Consider the following 26,492-nt stretch of genomic DNA (forward strand, 5'->3'; position numbering starts at 1 on the left):
GATGGCTGTCCTGGCCAGGAAAGGGAGGGTGAAGTCAACTGCGGAGGACTTCCATCATTTTTACCAAACAGCTCCAAGTTCAGAGGGAGGCCACTGAGCCCATGGTCTTCCAAAAGGTCCTTGCCTAGTCCCAGGCGCGGCAGCAAGCATGGAATTGCCCAGTCGGAACCTCAGGCAGCCTCTCGCCTTGGACCCTGACCTCTAAAATGGCCCCGTCCCATTGGAGACAGGGCTGCTGGAGGCTGCCCCTGTGCTGCTTTGACCCTGACCAGTTCCTTTTCCCCAGTGACCCTGGTCTTGTTACCCTAGTGTCCCCAACATGTCCCTGAGCCGGGGTGGGGCAGCTTCCTGGCCGTTCAGTTTGAGGCCTGGTTCTGGGGCGAAGTCTCCGGGCTTTGTGTGGTAGGGAGGGAGTGGTGGGTGGACCCCGGGATTCTGGGAGAATTGTGCCGGCCTTGGGGTCTCCCAGAGCAGCCCAGGCTTGAGTTCTGGCTGCAGCCGTGCCCGGCCCAAGGGCTGAAAGTGCAGCAGGCACAGAGCGGGCTGAACCGCTGGAATGCGGAGCACTGGGGAAGGCAGGTCACAGTGGGAGCTATGAGGCTAACCTGGCTTCAATAAAAAGCCTCATTCAGCACTGCTAAACCCTTTCCATATGTGGGCCTCTGGGAACTTCAAAGTTCTGGGGAGGGGATTGCAGGAGGCAAGCTGAGGCAAGGTGGCCTCATCCCAGTGCCTCGCACAAGCCTGTCGTGTGGCTGGCCTGGGAGTGGGCGCCTGACCCTGCGGGGCGAGGGCTGGAGGGCATAGGTCACTTGGCCTTGCGGGGAGGGTGGGCCTCTGGGAGGATAGGTGAGTTTACAGAGCCTGACCCTGGTCTCCCCAACCCAGCCGCTGAGCTGGAAGCCAGGATAGAGGCCCTGGCACCCCCGCCCCCTCAACCCCACCCTGCCACGTTGACGGAATCCTCCCGTACCCTCCCCATGAGGGAGGACAGGCAGGCTCTTGGCAGCTCCCTGATCTCCTGGTTGCCAGCCCTACCATGCCTCTCACTCCTGTGGTCTGTCCCAATGACAGGCTGGCTTTGGTGTCCCAAGGGGACCCAGCCCAGGGCATGTGAATGCACTCAGAGGAGGGCAGGGGAAAGCCAACCCAAGACCGCCACCGTGGCCACTGGCCCGGGGGCCACAGGAAACGTACCCCCAGGCAGACAAGACATGGGCTTGGGGCCCGGTCACGGCCCAGCACTCAGCCTCTGGCAGACGTCCCCAGCAGCACGGCCAGACAGCTCTGCCTTCCCATTCAGTGCCCTGTTCACCCCTGTGGCGACAACTTCGGTATACTCAATTGACTGCCCTTCCTGTTAAGAGGCACTTAGGTTTTTTAGCCCTAAAAACACCTCTGGGCTTCAAGGGAAGTCCACGTCACCACTCAGGGCAGACTCTGGGTGCCAGCCCCCTGGGCTCAGAGAGCCGAGGGGACAGCAGTGCTCGGCCTAGAGAGGGACAGGCGACGGGAGGGGGGCTGTGCTGTGGAGATGACACACACAGGGAGGCGCTAATGGAGGGAGCTGAGCTTTGAGGGACTGTGGGGGGGGCGCGGTCCTGGGGGCCCTTGGGGCCCCTGGTGAACACTCCTCATGGGCCCCCATCAGCCCGGGAGCACCTGCATTACACCCCAAAGTAACACTGCCGGCGGCTCCGTGGCAGGGCCGCCCCAGGCCCCGCCGCTGTAGGTTGGAGCAGCCCGCGTGAGGGTGAGGGGAAGGAGAGGTGGCAGAAACCACCAGGAGACCGTCAGCTAGCTGCGTGGTTGAAGGCACGTGGTACAGTGGGGAAGACTTGCCCACCATCAGGACCCGACTTTGAATGTGGGCTCTGTCACCTACTCGGGGAAGCAGGACGGGGACCCCAGACTCTCTGGTGCCGCTGAAATGCCAAGCACGATGTGGGGTGGGGTAGGAGGAAGCCGTGAACAGCCCTGGAACCAGAGGGAAGGAGAAGCACCAGGCTGGCTCACCTGCCCCAGGTGGGTGAGAAACGGGCCGGAAGGAGGGGGCTCCTGGGGACATTCCCAAAATGAAGGTGATAACCACGATCAGGAGGATGCTCAGGCGTGCACAGCATGCCCTCACCTGCTCTCGGACCCTCTAACGCTTGGCCCTCTTCAAGGCCGCCAGGGTGTTTCCTGTGTTAAATGAGCCCACTGAGGCCCGGCCAGGGCAGACGACCTCCCCAAAGCCCCTGCCAGATTCTCCTTAGGTGGGGATGCAGGATTCCCAGCAGGAGCCCAAGACGTTGCCGGGGACCTGGTCATTCTCTCTGGGACACTCATTGCAAAGGTCAGCAGATTCTCCCTAAGGACAGAGGTCTGGATATGCATACATGATCAGACCAAATCCAAATGCAAAGGCAGCTCATGGTTGAGCTGCTTCCAGTGGCTGTGAACTGCCCATGTGTTCATCACTTTCTCTGGCACGTTCTACGACCTGCTTCTGTCTTCTATGGTCCATTTCAGTCTCCTGCCTGGGCCCCACCCTGGGGAGCCCCACTGTGTGTGTAGTTCCTCCTGTAGGGTGAAGGGCAGGCCCTCCAGGGGTCATCCCCATCCTTGCCCTTTGTAGCGACCCCTCCCTCCCGCAGGTGATCCTGCGTGCCCCAGGTGCGTGCTCTGTAGGGCCGCTGGATGGCACCCGTCTGCTGGGACTAGAGGGTGAGCAGTCAGGTGCTCCCATCCCCTGCCATCCCAGGGACTGGCCCCTCTGCCCCCGGCACTACTCCAATCAGGAAATAGCAGAGTCCACATTTCCCAGGGGTTATAAATAGCCATAGCAGTTCAGGCAGCATCATTTCTCTGGAAAATGTGCCATGTCCCTCTCTACTCCGCACCCTCCCTTCTCTGTATTTAAATGACATCCTGAAATAGCCTTGGCTTCTGGAGACTGCTGGCCTCCCGGGAGACAGAGCTTCATTGTTGGGGCACCGAGGGGGCAGGCCGGCCTCCCTGAGCGGGCACCAGGGTGCACCTGTAGAGGGGATCAGGCATACAGCAGTGGTGGGCACTTGCAGTGAAACTCAAAAATGCCATCTAACCCAGACCTGGCCTTGGACAAGCTGGTGTGTGTAAAACAGCAGTAAATGGTGCTGGCATGCTGCGGAGGGACTGGGTCTTAGTGCAAGGGGCAGAGGGGAACCGACGATTCCTGAGGCCTAGGGTTATCCAGGAAGGCTTCCTGGAAGAAGCAGGGTGAACACTGGGCCTTAGCCTCAGGAGTCCCTTTTCCTGTCTCAGAGGCTCCCAGGAAAATGTCAGGATGCTGGGCAGCTGGAACAGAGGCAGTGAGGAGGGGAGTGGCAGAAGGATTGTACTGGAGGCGGCGGCCTGGCAGCGCCCAGGTCTGCCGTGGCGCCCGGCCCCGCGCCAGGAGCCCTGATGTCTCCCTTCTCAATAAATAACGGGAACAGCAGCGCCCTTGTGGCCAGGAGGTGCAGGCGCCAGGCCGGGTGCTTTACCCGTGATCTTGCAGATTCAGCAGAGCAGATGAGCAGAGACTTGAGTCCATGTCCTGGCTCTCACCCTCTAGGGGTGAGGCACCGGGCCAGCGCTTCATTCTCTTTAAGCCTCCACATCCTCATCTGTAAAATGGGAGCAGCGTAAAGGCTCAACCCTGTGAGGCTTGTTCCGATGATTGAGATGCTGTGTATAAAGGTTTGGCATAGTGCCAGCCTTCGGGGAGCTGCTCACAGGTCATCATCTGCTGTTCCTGTTTCCCATAACAAGCCCCTGACGTAGGTCTGGGCACCCCCACGAGGAAACCGAGGCGCGGAGAGGTTAAGTGACTTGCCCCAGTTCACACAGTTGAGTGAAGCGCGAACATTTGGACCCAGATCGGTCGGACTCTCAGTCCCTACACTTCCCCTCCCCTCAGGCTCTGTCCAGGTGCCACTCCAGGACCCATGGGGAGACCCCTAGCTCAGTCAGCGGCAGTTGCCGGGGGTGCCAGGCCAGGGGAGGCTGGAGCAGGAGAGTGACATGAGGTGAACCTGGCCAGGTGCCGTGACCATAGAATTGGCCCGAGGGTCTTGCTGATGCCTGGGGAGACCTGTGTTAAAGGGGTGGTCACTCCAGAGTGTGTGTCCAAGGGTAGTGTCCGCCTCTGTCAACAAAGTCGTTGAGGTCTCCCTACTCCAGGTGGCTGCTGCTGGAGGCCAGGGCTGGGGGCAGAACCAGGTCCTGTGTCCCAGGCCCAGCATTCTAGATGGGATGAAGGCCTGGTGAGGGTTTGGGACAAAAGTTTAGAGGGGAGGGAGGCTTCCAGAAAGGGAGGCCAAACTTGGAGCTTCCTTTGGGACCCAGTAGGGCACTTGGACCCAAGTGTTCTGGAATAGAGACCCTGGCAGCAGCCAGGCCGGTGAGTCCACCTGCTCCCGGTGATTCAGCAGGGAGCGGGGGTGGGGGCACGGTGCTTGGTTCCCTCCACACCGATCTCCCTCTCTCCTGTTCTCTGTTCCGTCCCTTCTCCGGGCAGGAAACTGACTGCTGAAGCCTGGGCCTGGGCCAGAGCCGGCCCAGATGCCAACTCCAGACTCTTGGGTGCCACCTGTCCCCGACTGGTGTGTGCATGATAGAAGGTTCAGGATGGCCTCAGCTCGAGCTGGAGGAAGCCCCAGGGCCCAGGCCACCCTGGGCTGACCCGGCTCCAGTTTGCCTCCGTGGCAAGGCCTCTTAGAGCAGCGGGTTCAAACTGCGCGCCTGCCCTGGGGGCGCGCCAGGACTTCCCAAGGGTGATGTGGCAGGGAGACTGGGAGGGAGTCCGTTTGCAGATGCTCACCTCCCATGGGTGCTGCCATCAAAAAGCGAGCATGCTGTGAAGGGCATTTCACGGGTCTGGTGGCCTCCCCTGCTTTGTTTTCTACAAAACTGATGGATTGTGAGCTGAGAGATTATTTAAAATAAATGTTCATAATAGATATATGTGCAACGTAACGTTAAAAATTGCCTAACATTTCTATAGTAAAACCATTTTCGGCCTTTTCTGTTTATTTACATGAACAAGATGTTTCATTCTTTACATCTTTCAAAACAAAACCAGAACAATACGAACAGAATTGGTGCTGAACCCTGTGTGACCCTGGCAAAAAATAATATCCCTACACATCCATGAGCTAAAACATAAAAAATGCTCCTCCCGTCTGATGAAGAGATGCAGTTCCACCAAATTGGTATTTTGCTGCTGCATATTTACTAAAATTTGTAATTTGTTGGTTAAGTTTTTATTGTATACTCCTAATTATTGTCATAATTAATCCAGAATATGATTTGAATATTTGGAACCTTGTGGTCTCAGGAAATTTTTTATTTCCATTTATATAGATATTTTTTGTTGAAGTGAAATAGAATAGGGTGATGAATAAAAGACTTTTAAAAATACAAACGAAGGCAAAATTCTTTGGGAAAGTAGAACAGAAACAAACTCGAGGAGGAGAAGCAGCGTGCAGCTTCCACAAGGGAAAGAATAGCTCGTTCATGTTCTTTAAGGGGGTAACAGTGGGTATCAAGTCACTATGGTATTTGGACTTCACTGAACACATTTAAAAGAATGAGGTAACAGTTTTATTTTAAGATGTAAATATTTACATTATTTTGGAAATTTTATTCCTTGCAAGTATTTAAACTTGCTTTGGAAATGTTCAGTTGTTGACTTAAAAATGTGCCAGGGTGTGCATAGTTTTTCAGATTTTGTGGGTGCACAAGGGAAAAGTTTGAAGGCCACTGGGTCAGAGAAACAGAGTCCCGCCCAGGCCCCTCGCGAGGAAGGCCTCTGAGCCTCCCCTGTCATCCCTGCCTCCGAGGCTCCAGCCCAACGCAGGGGCCTCCCTGCAGAGTGTTTGCTTCCTTGGGGGCCGGCCGCTTACCCCAAGTTATGTCACTGAGTCTTCGAAACAATTCAGCGAGGAAGGTTCTGTTACTGACTGCAGTGAGCAGATGAAACAGATGAGGCTCAGCGAGGCTCAAACTTCCCAAGGCTGGGCCGCTGCAAGCGGCAGAGCCCGGGTCTGGACCCAGTGGCCCGACTCCCGAGGCTGGGCTCTGCGCCTCTGCATAGCGCTGCCTCCCATTCAGCACCTCCGCTCCTGTTGCTCCATTTCAGGGGGTCATACAGGTTGCTTCCTGTCTGTGAGCCTCAGTTTCTGCATCTGTGAAGTGGGCGATAGTCCCACCTCACAGGGTGGTGGTCAGGAGTGAAAGATGTGATGGGCAAAAGTACCTAGTGGTGTGCCGCTCCTCCTTCACTGCCCCTAGCAGGGCTGGGGGCTGTGGCCCCCCTAAAGGGCTGATCTCAGGGTGCACATTGGGCCCCCACTCTGCCTTCCTGACCATTTCGCCAGCCTGGGAGCAGCGGCTGAACAACAGGGTGAGCTCGGGCTGGACCCTGAGCTGTCGTCTCTCCCTCTCTCACGTTCTCTTCTTTTCTTTCTTTCTTCACAGTTGGATCCACAAACTGTAGAAACCAAGAACTGGCACACAGATGTGATCGAGATGAACGGGGTGAGCTGGAGAGACAGGAATGTCTGCGCCGTGGGTGGGCAGCCCAACCTCTGGCTGGTGTCCTCCGGGTGCTGCCTGCCCCTGTCCCCTTAGCCGAAGCCCTCGCCCTCCTCCGCCTGCACCCTTCTCACTTCCGCCCTGCCGGTGTTACCTCAGGGAGCCCTGGGTACTAGATGCAGGCCTTGTTTGCAGTTCTGGGGGAGAGGACCCCAGGTTTGAGGGGTACTCCCCGGGCACTCATGTCCTGCCTCACCCCCAACCAGATCAAAGTGGAATTCTCCATGAAATTCACCAGCCGAGATATGAGCCTGAAGAGGACCCCGTCCAAAAAGCAGACCGGCGTCTTTGGTGTGAAGATCAGCGTGGTGACTAAGTAGGTGCTGCCTCCGGGGCCCCTGCGAGCCCTCCCTGCCCCCGCCTGGCCCCTGGTCAGTCACCCTCCAGTTCAGTAGCGGCCCGCAGAGGCGCACCTGCTGTCCCGTGTGCTACTGGAGAACTAAATGGGCCTGCATTTAAACCTTAGGAGACGGCCCGTGAAAACACCAGGGCATCAGCTTCCCATAATAAACAGGAGGGTTTGACAATGGCAGGCCCACCTTCTAACCTGGCAGAAGTGGGCTGGATCCAAGGAGCGGCTGGCCCTCGGGACAGGGCATGCACCCTCAGCTCGCCACCGTCCCCTTGTCTCCAGGACCTGACCCACCTCCCTTGTATGGGTTACCTGCTGGGTCTTCCATGGCATTTGACTCTGAGGCTTGTGTTCTGAGGAACGTTCTTTCCTCAGTCTGTGGGCTTATCTCCCAAAACTTCCAACCTCTGTCCCTTGCTGTCTCGCAACAGGCAGGCCTGCGTGGGCTGTGCGGGGCAGGGCGGCATAGCCTCTTTCTCAGCCCCGTATTGCCCTCCCCCGCCACACGCCTCCTGATCCCGGAGGCTAGAGCTTTCCAAGGCCAGGCTATTCAGGGAGGGGGCTACGTAGCCATCACTGGGAGGCCTCCCTCCACCCTCCCTCACGTCCTGTCCCCCGCAGGCGGGAGCGCTCCAAAGTGCCCTACATCGTCCGGCAGTGCGTGGAGGAGGTGGAGAAGAGGGGCATCGAGGAGGTCGGCATCTACCGGATATCAGGGGTGGCCACAGACATCCAGGCGCTGAAGGCCGTCTTTGATGCCAGTGAGTGTGGGAGGCCCCGCCTGGGCGGCGGCGGGGAGAGGGTGTCCCAGCAGGCTCTAGGGCCGGCAGGAGAGCCCTGTGGAACTGGGGTGGGGGGCCGTCTCCTTGGGGGTCCCCGATTAGCCGATGGCAGGGAGCCTTGGTCTGTGGACCGCACAGTCCTAGGGTGGGGGTGGACCATTTCTGAGTCCCTGTGTCACAGGTGCTTTCTGCACTCTCTCAGGTCATCGTCCCCTCTAATCTCTATCCACTCCCTGGCTCCCACTCCCCCCTGGCTGTCTCCAGGGCCCCAGGCACCCACCCTGTGAGAGGGGCATTGTTGTCTAGCTTGGACCACAAATTCCTCAGTGGTGGTGGACCTGACCTTTCTAGGTCTTCTTGCCCCCATCTCGCCGGTCCAGGCTACAGCAGTATCATGTGCGGAGTCAGGGAGCTGGAACTGGACAGGCAGTGCCGATTCCAGGGAGGCTGAGAGGAGGCCCATGGGTGTCCCTGGGTGCTGCCAAGCAGACGTGTTTGGGAAGCCTGGGGTGGGAGGCCGGGGACATGCTGGTGCACAGCTCCTCTGTGCACCCTGGAAGCTGAGGCTTTGTTGCAACGTGATTTTAGGTGTAAAAAATGTGCATTGCCTTCCAGAGAAGGGCTTAGCGGTGGAGAGATTCTAGGTGGAGGGAGGGAGTATGACCCCTGTGGTTCAAATGGGGCTTCAGAACTCTGCCCCCTTCCCCCCTCCTCGTGGCTCTGAGCTGCAGACCACCTGTGGGCACTGCCTGCATCCTGTCTTTGTGGGAGGGCAGAGCAGAGGTGGAGTCAGGGGCACCCCTGGTAGTTGAAGGATGGATGGGGAATGGAACAGGTCGCACCCAAGCAGCCGAGGGGGTGCATGGTGTATGGGAGAGAGGTGGCTGAGGCCAGTGTGGACCCTGACCTTCACCTACTCTACAGATAACAAGGACATCCTGCTGATGCTGAGTGACATGGACATCAATGCCATTGCCGGCACCCTCAAGCTCTACTTCCGAGAGCTGCCTGAACCCCTCCTCACAGACCGACTTTACCCTGCCTTCATGGAGGGCATCGGTGAGGCTCTGGGCCCCCAAGGGCTGGGCTGAGCAGGGTAGAGAGTCTGTGGCTTCTCTTGCTCATCAGTTGCCCAGCGTATTGTAGTGTGGGGCTGAGTAGCCAGGAGGGCAAGGGCAGCCTGCTAGAGCCTGAGCCAGAGCCTGGACCTTCTCTCACCTGCCTCTCCCCCCTGTTGTCCTATGGGCTGCCCTCTGTCCTTCCTCTGTGGGCAGTGACCCCCTTGCTTGGAAATCTGGGTGTCCAAGGAAATCTGCCCTGCAGCGGGTGGTCAGGGGCCAGCACCCCAGAACCAAGGAGAAGCCTGGTTAGGGCTGGAGTACACCTGACATGGCTGGTACGGAGTCTTCTGGAAGGAGCACTCGTTCATCTCTCACTCATGCTGGGGCGGAGGTGGAGGGCCCTGGCCTGGAGCGCTGTGGCCTCCACTTGCCTGGGCCAAATCCAGGCCTGAGTGCCCCCTCCTGCCTCTCTCCCCCGGGGCGGATCAGGCCCTCAGCCACCGTGAGGCAGGAGGAGCCCCACGGAAGGCTGCTCGCTGCCGCTCCCTGCCGTGCTCCAGCGTCGGGTGGGTTAAAGAGAAAACATTCACACCAGTGTTGTCCTGTCTTAAACTGAGCCTTACAGGCCAGGGTAGGGCATGGCCTCAGCCACAAAGGCCTGGGCAGTGAGGGGAGGCAGGGTGTCTGCTTCCCACCAGCCTGCCTCCTGGCTGAGCTGCAGGTCGTGGGTGGGCCTCGGTAGGAACAGGCTGCGCACAGCCCACCCTCGGAAAGATGCCCGGCCCTTCCCTGCCGGACTGCTTCCCTGACCCCAGGCAGCCTGGGCTCTCCCTCAGGGCCCTGCCGCCTGCTGACCGCAGGGGCGCTGGCTAGGGCCTCCCTGCTTGGGCGCCAAGCCCCGCCCTAGCCCCGTCTCTTCCCCACAGCCCTGTCAGACCCTGCTGCCAAGGAAAACTGCATGATGCATCTGCTCCGCTCCCTGCCCGACCCCAACCTCATCACCTTCCTCTTCCTGCTGGAACACTTGAAAAGGTAATGACAGGAGCCCCATCAGGGGCTGGGGTGGGGCAGGGCGTCCAGGGCAGGCACCTGCTGGAGAGCACACACCGGCTGCAGGACGCACCTCCTCGTGGGTGCTGGGTCCGCTGGACCATCCAGAGCAGGGTGAGAGTTCGCTTCTCAAACTTTTACACTCCAGTTCAGGTTTGAGAAAAATTTGGGTCCAAATAACAATCTGAAATATTGGCCATAGAATGCTTAGAAAGGCAGGGCTAGAGCCAAAAACCATAGATGAATTTTCCAGTCAAGGGGGTCATTCAGTCAACCTAGCATATTCGAACTGGAAACAGACAGCCTCGGGGTGCGCTGCAGGCAGAGTGTGCGTGACTGTCCTGTTCCATTCAGTTACGCACAGCCCTGTGGGCTTTACAATGTAAGGTGTGTTTGTGTCGTGGTCAAAAAGTTAAATACCTGCTGGTCTTGGCCACACCTTATCTCCAAGATAGGGAAGCAGTCCCCAGCCCAGCAGGGGTTTGCTCAGGTTAGCCGAGCTCCGTCCCTAGAATCCACATTTCCCAATACCCTAAACGAAGGCCCTTCCCACCTTTCCCCTGATCGCTCCCTCTTTGTATGTAATCGGGTCAAACCAAGAGCTGCTAAAGTTGAGGCCAGCAGCAAACTTCAAACTGAAACTCGTCCTGAAGACGCCCTTATCATTCACTTCTGACCCCAGGACTGGTCTGGGGTATGAGTGGGGCAGAAAAGTCCCCAAGTGTCCCTTAAATCCGCCACCCAGGACCGGGGAGCCTGGAGAGGGGCCTGTGCTGTGGGTCCTCCCTGAACTGAGCCCCGTCCCCGCCCCCAGCCCCCAGGCCAGGCCCCCGCAGTTCAGCCGGGCCGGGCTCCGGAGGGCCACACTCAGGAGGCCCGGCAGGGATCTGGAAATGCCTGGCGTTGCTGTCTTGTTTTCCCCGTTATGAGACATTCCCACTGGTTTGGCCAGGACCAAAACCCCAACCCATTCCCAAATCGCGTGGCGAGCCCTGTGGGGAGGACGCACAGAGGAGTGCAAAGGGAAAATTCATTAGGTTTTCCACCCTGGGAACTGGGCACAGTCTGTTCCCACATCTGGGCCCCTGGCTGGCCGTGTCTGTGTGTGTGAGAGCGGCTGGGCCAGCTGTGCAGCTGCCTCCTGGCATGGCCATGTTTGCCCGTTTCCAAAGCAGTCAGCGGGCACGTCTGTGACTCTCGCGTGGAGGCTGGGAATGATGGTATAGAGAGCGGGGTGAGAGGCGCTGCTCGGGGCAGGTGGGTCTCAGCCCCAGGAGCATTTCCTAGGACTGGGGAGGCCCAGGGCCTCTCTGGTGTGCTGGGTAGCACTCAACTTCCTGGACACCGGCCACAGATAGCAGCCCCTGCTGTCACTCAGAGGAAATATCTATAGAGCACCTGTCCTATTATGCAAGAGAAGGAGAGGAAGATCCAAGGGGAGGCAACTCTGGGCTGCCATGAGATAGACCCTTCTGAACAGGAGTGGGAGAGCAGCCTCTGAGCTCCATCTGGGATGAGGATTATTCCCGCCACGGAGCCTCGGGTCTAGTTAGCAACCGCTGCTGGAGCTCCAGCTCCCACCCGGGGCTCCTGCCCCTGCCCCACCCACCCTGACCCTTCCTCCAGGCCTGCTGGTCAAGGGTAAAGCACAGAGCGGTGAAGGGCAGGGGCCCTGGAGGCAGGCTGCCTGGGCTCACCGCCCAGGTGTCCCACTTGCTAGCTGTGTGACTTCAGGCAAGTCACTTAACCTCTCTGTGCTTGGTTTCTTCATCTGTGAAATGGAGGTGATAATACCTACTCAAAGGATTTTGAGGAGTGCGAACCATTATTGGGAAGGTTCTTGGGCCAGTAATACCATCATCTCTTAAGGCAGAGGTGCTTGAGTGTGTCCTCCTGACTCTGGCAGTTTACCATCAGTTTAGGGTGTGGCTCCCGAGCTGGGAATCTGTCATAGGAATGTACTGAGACAGCTGGGGACTTGGCCCCTTGACCTAGTTCCCTCCCTACCAAGAGGTCTCTACCCATAAGAGAGGAAGTCTAGTAACCTCCTTCCGAGAATCCTTCTAGGAGCTTTCGTACCTAAGGCCGAGGGTCTGGAGCTCCAAGTGGCTGCCGACAAAATACTTTTTCCCCCTCCACTCCGTTTCAGGGTTGCTGAGAAGGAGCCCATCAACAAAATGTCCCTTCACAACCTGGCTACTGTGTTTGGCCCCACGTTACTGAGACCCTCAGAAGTGGAGACCAAAGCACACCTTACGTCGGCTGCAGACATCTGGTCCCATGATGTCATGGCACAGGTACTGCCACACTGGCCGGGCCTGTGGCTGATAGAGGGGTGCGACAAGCCCCCCTGAGGGGTGAAGAGAGAACAGCTCAAGAGTCCCACACCCCTTCCCTCTTGAGCAGCTGGGCTGATGGTCTGTAGGCCGTGACCAGGGAGGCAGAGCTTTGGACAGTCCTGCCCCTCCCAGACCGAAACAGAGGTTACACTGCGGCCCCAAGACCGGAGCCCAGGGGCTGGCTGCGATCCAGCGAGTGCCTCTGTCCCGGAAAGGAAGCCCAGGGGCATAGGAAAAAGCTGGGGCCTTGTTCTCGCATGGAAGCTCTAGGATTGCTTCTGGGTCAGGAAGCTTCCTTGGGATCCCTAGGAGACCCAGGGCAGGGTCCAGCCTGAGGCAGGCGGCCACGCCAAAGCCAGCCCCTGGAGACAGGGTGGAAGCTTATGACAGGCCGCAAAGTGGCCCCAGGCTCCTCACCCTCTGCCCTGCAGCGCCCTCTACTGCTGCAAATGGGCAGGCACACCTGGGCTGCCAAGGAAGGGGAAGCATCTGGAGCCAGCCTGAGAGGGAAGGGGGCCAACACAGACGTGACCCCAGCCAGGGGACCCTTTCTTCTCAGCAGGTAAAAGGACCCTGCCTCAGTCTCCCCTCTTTCCCCACAGGTCCAGGTCCTCCTCTACTACCTGCAGCACCCCCCCATTTCCTTCGCAGAACTGAAGCGGAACACACTGTACTTCTCCACCGATGTGTAGCCCCGGGTGGGAGCAGCTGTGGGGGTGGCCAAACCAGCCCCTCCAGCCAGGGGACCCAACACAGACTTGAAAGACTACAATGGAAAACTCCCAAACCCAGCACTCCAGACTCCAAGGGACGCAGATTTCCAAGAACTGGAATATGTGCATCTTTTGTGCCACCTTGTACAAAGCCAGCTGACCCAGCCCCCAGCCTCACCGCCACACCCTGGGCTCTCGCCCTCCGTACCTCTAGTTGTGTCTAATGCTCCATGCTGTTCGGGAATTGTTTTATGTCTGTTTGTCATGCAGAAAAGGTAGTGACTGACCTGGTATGGGCACAGAGACGGCCTGCTTTGTTCTTTCGTTTCCTCCAACACTTTCTTTCCTTCTGAGTCCAGTCCAAGGGCTTTTATTTGGCGCTCGGTAACCACTGCCAGCTTAGCCTCTCTTGGCCCTGCTCCCAGATCGCAGCCTCCTGGCAGCCTCCCCTCAGTTTTCTCCTCCCTCCCAGCCTGCCCGTTTGCATGTGCAGCCTTGGTTTTCGCTCCATCACCTTGGAAGTTCTGAGGCAGCCCTGGGCGGCAGTGACCGCGGGGGCCCGTCGGAGGCTGCCACCTGCCACCGCCCAGCCCTTCCCTCGCCCTCCACCTGTGGAAGCACACCTGCTTGCCTTGCTGCCTGTGCAAATGTTGGACTAGGAGACAGACTCACACTAATCCTCAGCTTAGCACAGAGCTGGAAAGCGGATTTCTGGAGTTTTCCACCTGAGAATCTCCATTTCTGGGGTTTATCTGTTCTGTCTCCTGCCTACCAATGAGGCGTTTTGACTGTTTCTTCTACTGCTTTTCAGTTCCTTTCCCCCTGCGTTCTGTTTTCTTTGAGTGTGAAGACTCACGAGTGACCTGCTATAGCCAGAGGGTGAGGAAAGACTCGGGGAAGGTGGAAGAGTCAGCCACTGGGCAGCACTGGTTGAACACCAGAGGAATGCCACGCGGCACTGGTTGTCCTGAGTTGGGGGGAGCCGCTGTCAGCAGCGAGTTGTAGTGGCTTTTCTAGCGCAGCCAGGCCTCCAGGAGGGCAGCTAATATGGCTGAAGCAGGTGTCCAGACCCAGGCAGGCTCCATCCAGGAGACTAGCCCTTCCTGGCACCTCACGTACCTTGTGGTACCTTTGCCTTAGATTTTACATCCTCCACAGCCAAGCACTGCCACAGGGCAGCCCTCCCAGCCACGTGTGTTCCAGGGCCTGGGGTGGGCAGGTGCGGTCCAATGGTAGCCAGCCCTCAGGGTGCTGCCTCTCCACCCTGGCTCCTCGATGCAGCCTTTCGGATGAACTTTGGGAACGCAAGAAGCTGGGGAAGGATGAGGTGTTCTAGGCACTGCATCTTGGGACTGGGTTTTGTTGGAGACCCTTGATGTTGATGCTCTGCTCCGGAGTCAGCGATCAGCAGGTCTCATTCCCAAGTTTGGGACCCGCTGCTTGGTACTGGAAAGGAGTGCGAAGTATACCCAAATACTTGTTTCTTCCCATGTGAGCAGGCGCTGCCAGCCTGTGGTGGTTAGCCTGGAATGGCAGACACTCCTGGGCTGCAGGGGGTTGGGTTGTAGTACAGTATCCTGTGTGGCAGAGAGTAGATTCCCAGCTCTCAGGATTGGAGAGAACAGCTCTTGTAGCTTGAGCTCAGGGCTGTTCCAAAGGAGGACTGGCTGGCCCTAAAGCTGTAGCTCCGTGAGAAGCAGGGCCCTTTCTGATCTTGTTTACACCTGTGGCCCAATATCGGGCAGAACGGTACACATTCTGTGCTCATGAGAGGAAAGAGATGCCCAAGAGGAGGGACATACTGGCCATTTAGCTACCTGTTAGCAGCTTAGCTATGAGCCCTGCTCCTTGAGACAGGAGATGGGAAAGAACTTGAATCTGAAGATACCAGCGTCTGCCCATCCCTAGAGTCTCTGCTTGGCACTCAGGAGTCAGTATGTGGCACGAAAGGCTCTTGCTTCTAAAGCCATTGATGGTAATGAACTGGAGGCCCAGCTTGAGCTAGTTACAGCCAAAAATGGGTGCCTCTCACCTCCCCAAAGTAAGGGATGTTTACTTCTCAGCATCAGGTAGCTGTTGCAGCTCCCGCGTGCAGGCAGTGTGAGAATGGGTGGAAGGCTGAGAAATGCAAAGGCTCAGAACGTTATAAATTCTACCCCCCAAGTGGAGGGGGCAGGTACCAGACCTGGACTAAGCTGCACCAAGGATTCTCCTTGCCCATGGATTCTCCTGAGAAACAGGGACTGTGCAGCTCAGGACGCCCAGCCACTGTGCCCAGCAGGGCAGGCTGTGCCAACGGGCTCAGCAGACATGCTCCAGGAATCCTGGTCGGCCTGTCCTCACTGGCAGTGACTACGGGCTGCTGGTTTTTGCTGATACAGGTAGGATGGAACCCTTCATTAATATTTGACTTTAATAAGTTGGTAAGGATATATTTTTTGTCTATGTTCTGTTTCAACTTATGTAGATTATTATAAATTGATGTAAACCACGTGAGAGAAAAATGTTAATAAAAAAAAATGCAAAACCCCAACATTTGCACACAACTCAACCCTGTGGTGCGGACATTTGTGTTCTCGGTAGCCCATCCAGGGAAGACCGCCGATCTACGTGTGTTTAACTCTTCAGGCTGCATCCAGATATGCATTTCCAGGAATCCACCTACCGAGTTAATGCCCCTCAAGCTTCCCTGTGGACCATGGGGACTGAGGCGGTTTGAGGGAGGGGAGCCCAAGCCCTCTCCTTGCTCCAGGTCAGCCACCAGCTATAAGTGCCTGGCCAGACACGTGGCCATCAGTATGCCTGAGAAAGAGCAGGAATTAGCCCCTTCAAGTGGAGGCTTCTTATTTTATGTAAACTTCCCTCTGCGTTTTCCGTGGATGTGGCTCATCTTTTGGCCTAATCTGCTTGTGGCAAGGCTAGGTCCCCCAAAGGGCCCAGCCTCCCTTTAGGAGAGCTAGTGGGGTTTGCGGAGGCCCCCACCAGCCCAAGCCATCGGACACTGTGTTTATTCTGGAGATCAGGAACAGATGTCTCTGGAAATTGGTGTTTGGTTTATGAGGTCATACCGACTCCTTGGCCATCTAAAACAGGAAGCTATTCATCTCCTCTCTTGAGTCAATAGTCAATGTGGACAATGCTCCGCTTATTGAACTGATGGCTACTGACAGTCCCAGGGCTCATCTCTGCCAAGGCCGTTGTGAGGACAGCGTGTCTTGGACTCGGTCATGCAGTGTGTCTGACCCTACGCACTAGACTGGCTGGGAGAAGAAGCTGGGCATCTAGCACTTTGACAGGTGCCAGGTAGGAGTATGTGCTCTTGCTCTCAAAGTGCTTACAGACATCTTATTTAGGACAGTGTAGACAACAATTCTAAATTTGTCCTCAGACCTCTGAGGACGTTCCAGACAGCCTAGCGGCACAGACGTCTCCTGCCTGTGAGACTGGGGCAGGCATTATATAGAATTCACCATAGAAGGACATGAGCTCTGTGTACTACTCACACTCATTCCACAGGAAACAGCAGACATGGCCAGAGGGAGGTGTTACCCGCTGGGTTTGACATTATCACTCACGACACACACACACACTCGGGACGCCTGATGTTCCAGCCTTGTCTTTGAAATCTGGTTAAGGGTGGGCGGGCCAGAAGGCAGCAGGCAAGGGAGAAGAAAGATGAGGCGGAGGAGTTACTGTACAGTAGGAAAACAGACAAACACCGGCTACAGGTGGCCAGGATTCTATGTCCCCCACCAAGCCCACCTGCCTGCCCCAAGAGCAAAAGCCCAGACTCATCAGCTTCATCTTGCTACCGATGTAAAGCAGAACCAGAGGCAAAATCCATCTTTTTTAAAAAGGCTAATTTTTTTTTTTGCCCATGGCACACAACTAGGCTGAGCTGCTATTGTCAGAAAAGGCTGTCAGGTCAAGTCAAAGCACTACGTTAACATGAAAGAGCACATACCACGGAACCGGGGTAGGGGAACAGCCTCTCAGCAATGACTCACTTTATCCAGTGCTGGCTGTCATTTAGTCATCAGGATGACAGCAGGACCCTTCACATGTTGTCCTCGAGCCAGGCCTAGTCCAGTGCTCAAAGCAGAACAGCAACAAGTGGTTTAGGCCAGTCCACAGGCAGGTTTTCAGAGGAAGCCAGTAGGACTCACGTGTGGGATTTCAGAACATCCTAGGAAGCAGCCCGGCTGGCTTCCTGGGTAGAAGGCCCTGGCCGACGTCTCAGTAAGGGCAACGCCACTCTACAAGCCCCGAGAATCTAACAACCCCACACTCCTCGGGAGCTTTCTCAATTTCTCTCCTTTGAATGTTCACTCTTTGGGCCACATGGCACCATTTTGTGGAATTGTAAAATCTGAAAATAAAACCACTCAAACTAATATAAATACACATTTTTAACAAGGATAGCAGAGCGCTCAACAAAATGACATAACTGGCAGGAGGGCGTAAGTTCCCTTGGCCCCGCCCTGATACGCGAGACAGCGCGGGGTCCCAGGCAGAACAGCTTCCCAGGGTCTGTGTGAAGTCCCATCTGCTCCACAGCACCACACAACCAGAGGGCCAGGTGCAGTCAGCACTGAATCTTTGTGGAGCTTAATTTCTACAAGTCAATGCACTGACTCCCAATCTGCCAGAGAGAGAGCCTGGCATGGCGTATCCCCATACGGCCTGGCTGGAGTCCAGGAGCAGACAGCGTAGCTGCTCAGAGGCTGGAGGCATACAGCAGCCAGGCAGCTCCCTCACAACATCAGCTATAGGAGGGGAAATCCATGTCTTCAGTGCCTGAAGCAAGTGCCGAGGCAGGGGTGGGGGGGAGGGGCAGTCAATGCCCCCCTCAGAGCAGCCACGATGCTGGGCTGGGGCTGTCCTTCCTGGGAGGCAGTCATTCTCACCGTAGATAGTAATCGATTGCAGCAGAGAAAGCAGCAAAACCTCCACAACCAATGACCCCAGCCTTTAAGCCAGCTGTAAAGCAAACAGAAATGACATTATCTGTGGTGACACTGCACTCACAAAAAGCCTGCATACCCGCAGATGCAAAGAAGCCAGCTTACCCGTTCTAAGTCATTCAACCTATCAGGGATCTGCAAGACTTCAACGAAGCCGTGCACATGACCTCGCCCAGTGTGCTTCAGCTAAGCTGTGCGTTCGTTTAACTTTTCTCATTCCAAAGAATATTTCCAGGCTCATGAAAGTAGCCCCTCACAGGCAGGAAACTGGTTAAGAAAACCAGCCCTTAGAATCAAGTGAAAGCATATGGCCTGTTACTCTGACTTGTTTATGGAATAAATTCCTGGGAAGGTGATCAAAGCAGTCCTAGAGGGAGCGGAGCTGCTCAGAGGCCCCGACAAAGCCGAGCAGTGGGAAGACCAAAGGAAAAGTTACTCTCTAAATCGTAAATGGCTGTTTGAGGAGCAAAAGCAGGTTTTTAATGAAAGCAAATCATCTTGCGTCTCAGAAAATGAGAAAACAGGCTTTTTGCTTTGGGTAAGTCGGGACACGGCAGAGAAAGTGGCCCAGCCATGGACGCTGTTAGAAAAGTCAAGTGACTGGCCCCCTGCAGCACCCTCCTGACGGGAACGCCAACAGGGAGAAGGGGCAGGGAACAGGTTTCTGTCTCTGTTGTTCACAGCTGATAATCGAACAGTTCTTGAACACCTATATTTGGCTTTCCATGGACAGAAATCTAAGAATCCTCAACTGCAGAAAGACATTACCACAATAACTTACACACAAAATTATTAAGAAAAATGTCTAAATACTGGAAATGCATGGAGCTGAAATTTCAGCATGATATGTGGACAAATGGGCTTTCCAGGGCTGAGTGGGTCCTAGCTATTCTTCCGTATTATCCTGCATAGCAACGTACTCAAGGAATACTTGCTGTGGGGAAGTCCTTCCCATATTTCCGACATGGGGGCAGTTATTTTTTTCTAAGACAGATCTAGATCTATCAGTGGTTCTCACCTGGGAGCAATTTTGCTCCCCAGGGGACATTTGGCAATGCCTGGAGACACTTTTAGTTCTCAAAACTAGCATCGGGTGGGTAGAGGCCAGGGATGCTGCTAAACATCCTTAAATACATGGACAACCTCCTCTCCCCCAGCAAAGATTTATCTGGTCCAAAATATCAATAGTGTCGAGATAAGATGCCCTGAAGCTCTGGAAATTAAGTTGGACAAATAAGAAAACGTGATTAATTTGTCTGAAGGGAAGACTACCAAATGTTCATATATACTTTGGGCTGTTCCTGGAACACTCATATGTTTAGAAACGTCAACTTCAGCATGTTGTCCAAGGCCACGAAGAAAACCGCTTGAGAGCTGTTTACTAACCTCTGAAACCAATGGCTCCTCCGGTGATGCAGCCACTAATGACACTGTTCTTCCAATCTGATTTTCCCCGGTACTGTGGGTGGAGAAGTGCAGGTTAGAGCCAAAGAAACAAGCCGAACAAGATGGTTAAGAGGGAAAAGCACAGGGTTTCTAGCTGGCTAATTTAGTCCCTCCCAAAGGAAACCTAATCTTTTTCTCTTTCAAAAGTATAGTTCCTAAAATTTGAACATGTTCACAGATGCTTGGTACCAGAGCACTGAAACCAAGTGCAGAGTTTGAGAAGTAATCAAAATCTCTTCTCGTGTTCCCCAGTAAGTCTCGTGTTTAAAAGCATTAACCAACCTCAAGCCTACAAAAAGACGTAAAGGATCATGCAAGCCCAAATCATAAAAACAAAAAGTTTACATTAGGGCTATTTAATAGAAACCCAATCTAGAAAAGTACTGGACATTTCTGATCTGCTTTCTAATAACATTAGAGCATTTCTCTTCAGAAGCTGTAAGATGGCAGCAAGCAAGGCTTTCTCAGAAGGCAGAGACACTTACAGATTCTACCAAACACTCAGTGCAAGAAAACATGGCGCCCACAATGGCGAAATTTTTGGCGTAGGACATTCCTCTCTGCCCCATGTCTTTAAGAACTTCTTTTGCAGTCGGAGTGCGGTAAGGATCCTTAGGGTCAAAGCCCACGTTGGTATCAATGCCGGCAGTGAACACCCCAAATGCACCTCCCAAGACAAATCCTAAAAACAAACAGAGATGAAGATTTCTTTGACATGCTTTCTTAATTACTGTAATGGGGTCATATGCAAACAACACCTTCTGGGGGGCCACCAGTGATGCGGGCACCCCACACCCCTTGCCACCCCAACTCTCCACTAGCCTGGTTTCCACATTACACGATCCAGGGCCTATCTTGTTGACAGCTTCTTCTCTGTCTCCTCTTGGATTTCTCCCTCATTTCATTTTCTAACACTGCATTCCTCAGGATTCAGTCTTTAACCCTCTGCTCTCTGCACTCTCTCTCATGTAACCAGTCACCCTTGAGTTAAGCTATTGCCTTTGCGAATCACTCCCTAACAATGGTAACATTCATAATAGCCATTTAGTAAAGACCACATGCCAGTTACTTGGACACTTGTTACAGCCTTATTTATTCTTCACAGTAATCTTGTGAAGCTGATACTATTCTCTCTTTTCTGTAACTGAAGAAACTCAGGCTGAGAGAGGTTAAGTAACTTCCGTAAAGTCACAAAGCTACCAAATGGCAGTCACTGCACTGCTGTCCACATCTGTCCTTGCTGAGCCTGCTGGACATTTCCACAGGCATGTCCTCTCGTCACCTCAAGGTCAATACAGTTGACCCCTGAACGATGCAAGGGTTAGGGGTGCCAAGCGCCCCCAGTCAAAAATCCACGCCCAACTTTTGACTCCCCCAGCACTTAGTTGTCCCGAGTAAAATCTAGTGAGGAGCCCAAGGGCAAGTGCACAGCCCGCCGGCCCCGCTAACCACCCACCAACGACCACTGAGATGCCTGAGAGCAAAGGAGGCGACATGAGCCAGGCAGGCGAGGCCACCACCACCCTCCCATAGATGCCAGTGGAGCCCAAGAGCCGTGGGCAGCAGCGCGCCCCAGGTCCAGGCCCTGCATCGCCACCATCGTTGCAGCGAAGCCCGGTGGGGACCTGGCTGCCGCCCACAGTAAAGCTGTAGAGAAAAAAGCTCTTGCCACCAAAGTCCTTGGCACTGTCAAATGGTTCAACGCCAGAAATGGATATGGATTTATACATCGAAATGACACCAAAGACGTGTTTGTACATCAGACTGCCATCAAGAATAACCCATGGAAATATCTGCGCAGGGGAGGAGACAGAGAAACCGTCGAGTTGGAAGGAGAGGAGGGTGCTGAAGCAGCCAATGCGACGGCCCAGACGCAGTTCCTGCAGGAGAGAGTGGTTTTGCCGCTGACCTGCGCTGTTACAGACTTGGCTACTGTGGCAGATGCCGCACACTGCCCCGTAATTACGCTGGGGAGGAGGAAGGGAGGAGCATCAGTGAAGAATATGACCCCCCTGCCACAGACAGGCAGTTCTCTGGGACCTGCAGTCAGCTGTGCAGCCCCAGTATCACCCTCAGTACCAGCCGGGTTCCCGCCCTACCACGTGGGACAGACCTTTGACCTTCACTCACAGGCCTTCCCCTTCCCAAGAGAATGTAGGCTGGTGAGACCGGAGAGATGGAGGATGAAGTCCCCCAGGAAGCGCAGCTTCACAGCCCAGTTCATTCAAATCCAGCTTACCAGCCAAGGTACTGTAGGGGACCTCCTCACCCACGACCCGCCCCAGCTGTGGGAGAGGCTGAAGGTAAAGAGAATGAACAAGCAGCAATGGTCCAAACCAGGCATCTGCTCGCCCGGGATGCTGGTGCCGTACGACTATCGGCGTCACCCTCATCCTCCTAACGCTCCTTCACAAGACGGCAAAGAGGCCAAGGCAGGTGAAGTGCCATCTAAGAACCCTGCTCCCGCCATGGAGCAGTGCAGTTCTGAGCAACACCAGGCTCCCCAGGCACCTTTGCCATTAACAGATGAGCTAAAGAATTAATGACCATTCAAAAAATAAAACAAAAAGCAGACCACAACCTTACCAACACCAAAGCAATAAAGTGGAAGACTAATAACCAACATGTGGGCATTGGAATTTTTACAATTATTTGAAACAAGTACAAAAGGAGAACGTCAGTCAATGTTGCCAGCAATTTTCCCGCGAATGCCTGCACAGAAGATGAGAGCAACCTTCCCAGTTTCAGCAACCACTAGGTATATATATTTTTTTTTCCTGGTTTTTACTATTTTGGTAACATGAAAGATTAAGTATTAATACCACATGGGGAGAAGCCCAACCAAAGAACTCTGAAATATATGGTAAATGCTTCTTCCCCCGCTCTCTCTCTTTGTTCATTTTGGATGCTGGTGCTCAATTTCCAAGTGTCATAATTTAAAAAGAAATTTTACACCCATCTTATTTATTTCTAGGATGACAGGAGGGTAACATTTTTGCTCTCTTATGTGACTCTTTAAAAATGTGCAGCATGAAGTTCCTCAAAAGTAAAATTTTTACCCTTGAGGGAGGAAAAAAAATATCCCTTAGTTGTCCCTTGTTATCTGTGGGGCATTGGTTCCAGGCCCTCCCATGAATACCAAAATCTGCAGGTGCTCAAGTTCCCTATATAAAGTGGTGTACGTCAGTGCATACGGTAAGCCGACTACATCCGTGAAATCCCAACAGAGGACAGAAAACAGTACAGGTATTTATTGAAAAACATCTGTGTAGAGGTGGACTCACACAGTTCAAGCCCATCTTGTTCTAGAGTCAACTGTGTACGTTCAATGAAATCATGGGCACCTTCTCCAGATGTTCTTGCTTATGGCTCCTCCTTTCCAGCCACTCCAGCTACAAACCTCAAGGGCATTTCTGTTTCTTTGCTTCCCCCTACAATTCCACGTCCACAATTATCATCCTAGTCTAGGGCCTTTATCACTTCCACCCTGGAGCACTACAAAGCCTCATTCATTTCAACAAATATGTAAGTGATACACCAGGGTCACGCACAATGATGAATTAAGACCCAGTCTGTACCTCATAAACCTTCCGTCTAGCAAATTTCCTGTCTGGTCTCCCTATCCACTTTTCTTTCCTTCACCACACTCCAGCCTGAGTCACGCTCATTACCACTTGTTAATTCTCCTAAAAAACCATCGATTACTGCCCTAATGCCTATAGACAGAAAGCCCAAAACCCCCACTCTACCCCAACCTGAAATGGTACTGCTCTTCTTTGTCCACCTCCATTCTCTCAATCCTTCAAGATACAGCTCCAGTCTCACCTGCTCTTGTGGCCTTCCCCCCAAACCAAAAAATGCTTCCTTCCTTCTTTGTACTCTACTTCACATTTGCACTCTTACAACATTCGTTTGTCTGTCATTCTCGATGAGGTTTCAGCTCATCTACAAATGCAGTCAATCTCTACCCTGCACACAGGAGGGGGACTGTACATTCTCATAGTTTCAAAAGATTTTTTGTTTTTTTGTTTTGTTTTGTTTTTTAAAGCCAAGTCCAGACTTTTGTCCCCTCTGTTCACTGCTGCCTAGTCTACTGGTCACCATGGCCTGTTTTCAAACCTCAAGCCAGCTCCCGAACAGACGTTTGCACGTGCTGTTCCCAATGTCTGCAGCATTCTTCTGCAGACAATCTTCGATATATAAATTTAAGAATGTTTCGGGAGAACAAGGCTCTCGTCTCTCTCCCTGTCTCTCCACCGCCTGGCACGTGACGGCTACTCAGGAACAACTTCTTGAAAGAATAATTATTTAAAAGCTACTCAACGAATGATGAACGAAGCCAACTGTTTTACAACGTTCACGTCCCGACCCATAGCGCCTCATCTCTGATCCAGTTTCCAAAGACTCTAGAGAGGGTTGCTGGAGGTCCCTGAAGGAGGCGGGGGTGCTGTCAAGGTCGAGGCCCACAAGCTCCTTGCCTCCAAGGCGCGCGGTCTTCTGGCCAGAGGACCCCGCTGCCATTCAAACCCTCAGCCTCCCAAGGGCGCCCTCTCGCCTTGCCTCACCTCCCACGCAAGCCAGCGCTGCCTTGAAGGCGCAGCTTTCCATCGCCTTCTCGATCATCTTCTGTTCCTCACTCTTGGCCGGACTCGGGATCCCGCCCAGGCTTCCAGGCTCCAGGAGCCGGGGCTGACGCTTGTCACCCACCAGATACTGCAGAAGAAGGCTGTACTGCAGGGGGGCTTCGGAGGAACCCGCCGCCTCAGGCGCGGAGCCGCTGGCACCGGGCGCAGTGGCCGCCATGATTGCAGTTGCCCAAGAAACCCTGGCGTCCTCTCTCCCGCCGCAGATTCCACGAGCTTCACTTCGGGCCTTTGCGTGTCTAGGCGCTGCTCCGCAACGACAGATTCGCCATCTCGAGCAAGTCCGAGGGAGTTGCCGAATTCAAGTCCGTTCGTGCGCACCTGGCACAACTATTATGTTTCCTCAAAGCCTTTTGTGAATACTGAACCAGGTTTGTGCAGCGTTCCCAATTGCACTGATAAACAAGATTCAGAACCAGCAGCGCGCCCCCACCTTCGGTGCTGCAGCGCGGTGCCCACCGGGATTTGTAGTTCTAACTCCTACGCCCAAGACATTTCCCAGGAAGCCCTGCGCTGGCACTCGCCCCTAGTCCTCCTTTGTGGCTCCGGACAGGCGGGAGCGGAGCAGTAGCGCGCCCGTGAAGCTGCAGCGCGCTGGGCCGCCGGCAGGAGGCGCCTCGCCACTGCCCTCACAGTTTACTCCTGGCAGGTACCGTGAGATGTCATGGAAGGTGCTCTGTAAAGGAACGTGAAAGCATGGTATAAATGTATGGCGTAAATATTTTGTTCAATAATGAAACCTTTGATGAGTGAAGTTAGTCAAGAGTAAGAAAAATCAGGGTCAGTGATAGAAAGTGGAGGTGACTGTCTTGATGGAGAGCTCAAGGGAGGCTGAGGCTGGTGGTTGTCCGTGGAATTAGTGATGTAGGACTAAAATTGCTATGAAAAGCTAAATTTATATTATATTGAACCAATTAAAGTGTTTACCAGCTTGCAAACTCAGAACCTGAAGGTAAACTGAGATAGTACTATATATGAACCAGAAAAAACTTTTGTAGTTTTTATGGTACTAACATAGAACTCGGACTATTGTATTGATCCAGACTAGCGATATATTTGGGTGTATCCGCTAAGAGAAACAAATGAAAACAGAAGGTAGTAAAGAGAGCAAGTCAACATAGGCAGAGAGATCCTTTTTTGGTTTTCAGCGTTCTCTGTGCTGCCGGGCAGAGCATACAATTTATCTGGCTTTTGCTCCAACCACTGAAGGAGCTAGTCCTAAGGTTCCAAGGACTTCACACCTGTTGAATCTAATTCAGACCTCATTTTACAAGACTTCTCGGCTGCATTTGACACTGCTGACTCCTCCCTCCTTCTCTGAAGTTTCTTCACAGTTTCAGTGGAGCTCCTCTCTCCTCATTTTGCTACAGGCCTCTCCAGTTGCTCAGTCTTCTTTGCAAGCACCTTTTCCCCTTTTCCTCTTTGTCCTCTCGATGCTTCGTCCTTTGTTCTCTTCTCATGAAGCTCACTCTCCCTGAGCAACTCACCCACACTTGTGGCTTCTACTACCATATCTAGTGCATTAATGACTCCCAGATCTTTATCTCCAGCTTAGACCTTTTTCATAAGCACAAGAGCCAGACTATTTCCATAGGCACTTCTAACTCAACACACGGACAAACACCCCTTCCTTCCAGGTGAATGAGGGGCCCCGAGCTCTGATGCATGCTGAGGTCTTAAGAGCCAACGTTGGACCCAAGAGCAAAGTTGGGACAGGCCCCCAGGCACTCCTGGGCAAGGTGGCCTTGGAAATCAACGGTCTAAACAATTAGTCCATGAAACTAGTTAGAGACTAATAATCAATCCAAAAATTAAGGGTCTACAGCAGAGTTCAGAGGAGATCCAAGAAAGCACATGCAGAAATTCCATGTGGCCATGGTACATGAGGGAGAGACCTTTTTATGGAACATTGTTGGCCGAGGTCACAGATGGAGAGAGAACAGTTATAGACACAGACATTAATCTGGTATCTCTCTCCCCCCATCCATCTTCAATAGGTGAGATGAGTTTCACCTGATGGAAAACTTGAAACTCTTCAAGCATATTCCAGAAGTCAGAAGTGGTTTCCCGTGTCTGTTTCCCTAGGCGACTTTATCTGGCACGGCATCACTGGGCGTCCAGCAGGCCTCGTGGTACGATTTGTTTCTCCACCGCAAGTTGTCTGTTCTGACAAGGATGGAGGGTTGCGGCAGCATGTCAGTGGGTCAGAGAGAACAAGGGGCAGTTAAAGAGGAATTAGATTCACGGGGATGGTTGTAGGCAGAGTCAGAACACTCTGAAGTGGTGACCCATCACTTGAAGGACTCTGGGTAGTGGCACAAATGGGTATGTGCTGAACTGGAGGGGGACCCGATCATATTGCACTTGGGTGTCGAGCCCCCAGCTGGCCTGCTGTTCTCTCAGTATGTCACTGGAGCCCAGAAGTAAAAGAAATGGTATGAGTGGGATGAAATGAGGAGGTCCAAGTTGAGAAGGGCAGTGTGTCTTACGTAGATTTGAGTTGTATGTGAATTTGGTAACAATGAGTAGTCTGAATAAT

General features: G+C 53.9%; 2 protein-coding genes and 1 pseudogene across 5 annotated transcripts in view; 2 read left to right on the plus strand and 1 right to left on the minus strand.

The window, feature by feature from the left end:
* Positions 1-15,436, plus strand: part of ABR (ABR activator of RhoGEF and GTPase) — a 140,487-nt gene extending 125,051 nt beyond the window's left edge. For all 4 annotated transcript variants that reach the window (XM_054573272.1, XM_054573270.1, XM_054573271.1 and 1 more), the window contains 7 exons: positions 6,487-6,546; positions 6,810-6,919; positions 7,577-7,716; positions 8,662-8,796; positions 9,725-9,830; positions 11,998-12,145; positions 12,790-15,436. In XM_054573272.1, the coding sequence (XP_054429247.1) occupies positions 6,487-6,546; positions 6,810-6,919; positions 7,577-7,716; positions 8,662-8,796; positions 9,725-9,830; positions 11,998-12,145; positions 12,790-12,879 (789 nt within the window). In that variant the 3' untranslated portion in view covers positions 12,880-15,436. The remainder of the gene's footprint in view (positions 1-6,486; positions 6,547-6,809; positions 6,920-7,576; positions 7,717-8,661; positions 8,797-9,724; positions 9,831-11,997; positions 12,146-12,789) is intronic.
* A 1,322-nt stretch (positions 15,437-16,758) lies between these two features.
* TIMM22 (translocase of inner mitochondrial membrane 22) lies at positions 16,759-24,212 on the minus strand. The gene is made up of 4 exons (XM_054572978.1): positions 23,876-24,212; positions 19,796-19,992; positions 19,251-19,323; positions 16,759-17,880 (listed from the first exon to the last, which is right to left on the minus strand). Exons 1-4 carry the CDS (start codon positions 24,111-24,113, stop codon positions 17,804-17,806), a joined length of 585 nt encoding a protein of 194 aa, XP_054428953.1. The 5' UTR covers positions 24,114-24,212; the 3' UTR covers positions 16,759-17,803.
* Positions 20,805-21,853, plus strand: LOC129070171 (Y-box-binding protein 3-like; annotated as a pseudogene).
* Positions 24,213-26,492: the final 2,280 nt, after the last annotated feature.

This window comes from Pteronotus mesoamericanus, unplaced genomic scaffold, assembly GCF_021234165.1.
Source record: "Pteronotus mesoamericanus isolate MK-2021 breed Mesoamerican mustached bat unplaced genomic scaffold, CSHL_Meso_final contig_246, whole genome shotgun sequence".
NCBI lineage: Eukaryota > Metazoa > Chordata > Mammalia > Chiroptera > Mormoopidae > Pteronotus > Pteronotus mesoamericanus.

What these genes read in the sequence shown, in the direction of transcription:
- TIMM22 (XM_054572978.1), bottom strand. Translation starts at nt 24,113, where the DNA reads ATGGCGGCCACTGCGCCCGGTGCCAGCGGCTCCGCGCCTGAGGCGGCG. An exon ending in CTGAGTGTTTGGTAGAATCT is followed by an intron (nt 19,324 to 19,795) that starts GTAAGTGTCTCT and finishes CTCCACCCACAG; the next exon opens with TACCGGGGAAAATCAGATTG. An exon ending in AGGAGCCATTGGTTTCAGAG is followed by an intron (nt 17,881 to 19,250) that starts GTTAGTAAACAG and finishes TTTGCTTTACAG; the next exon opens with CTGGCTTAAAGGCTGGGGTC.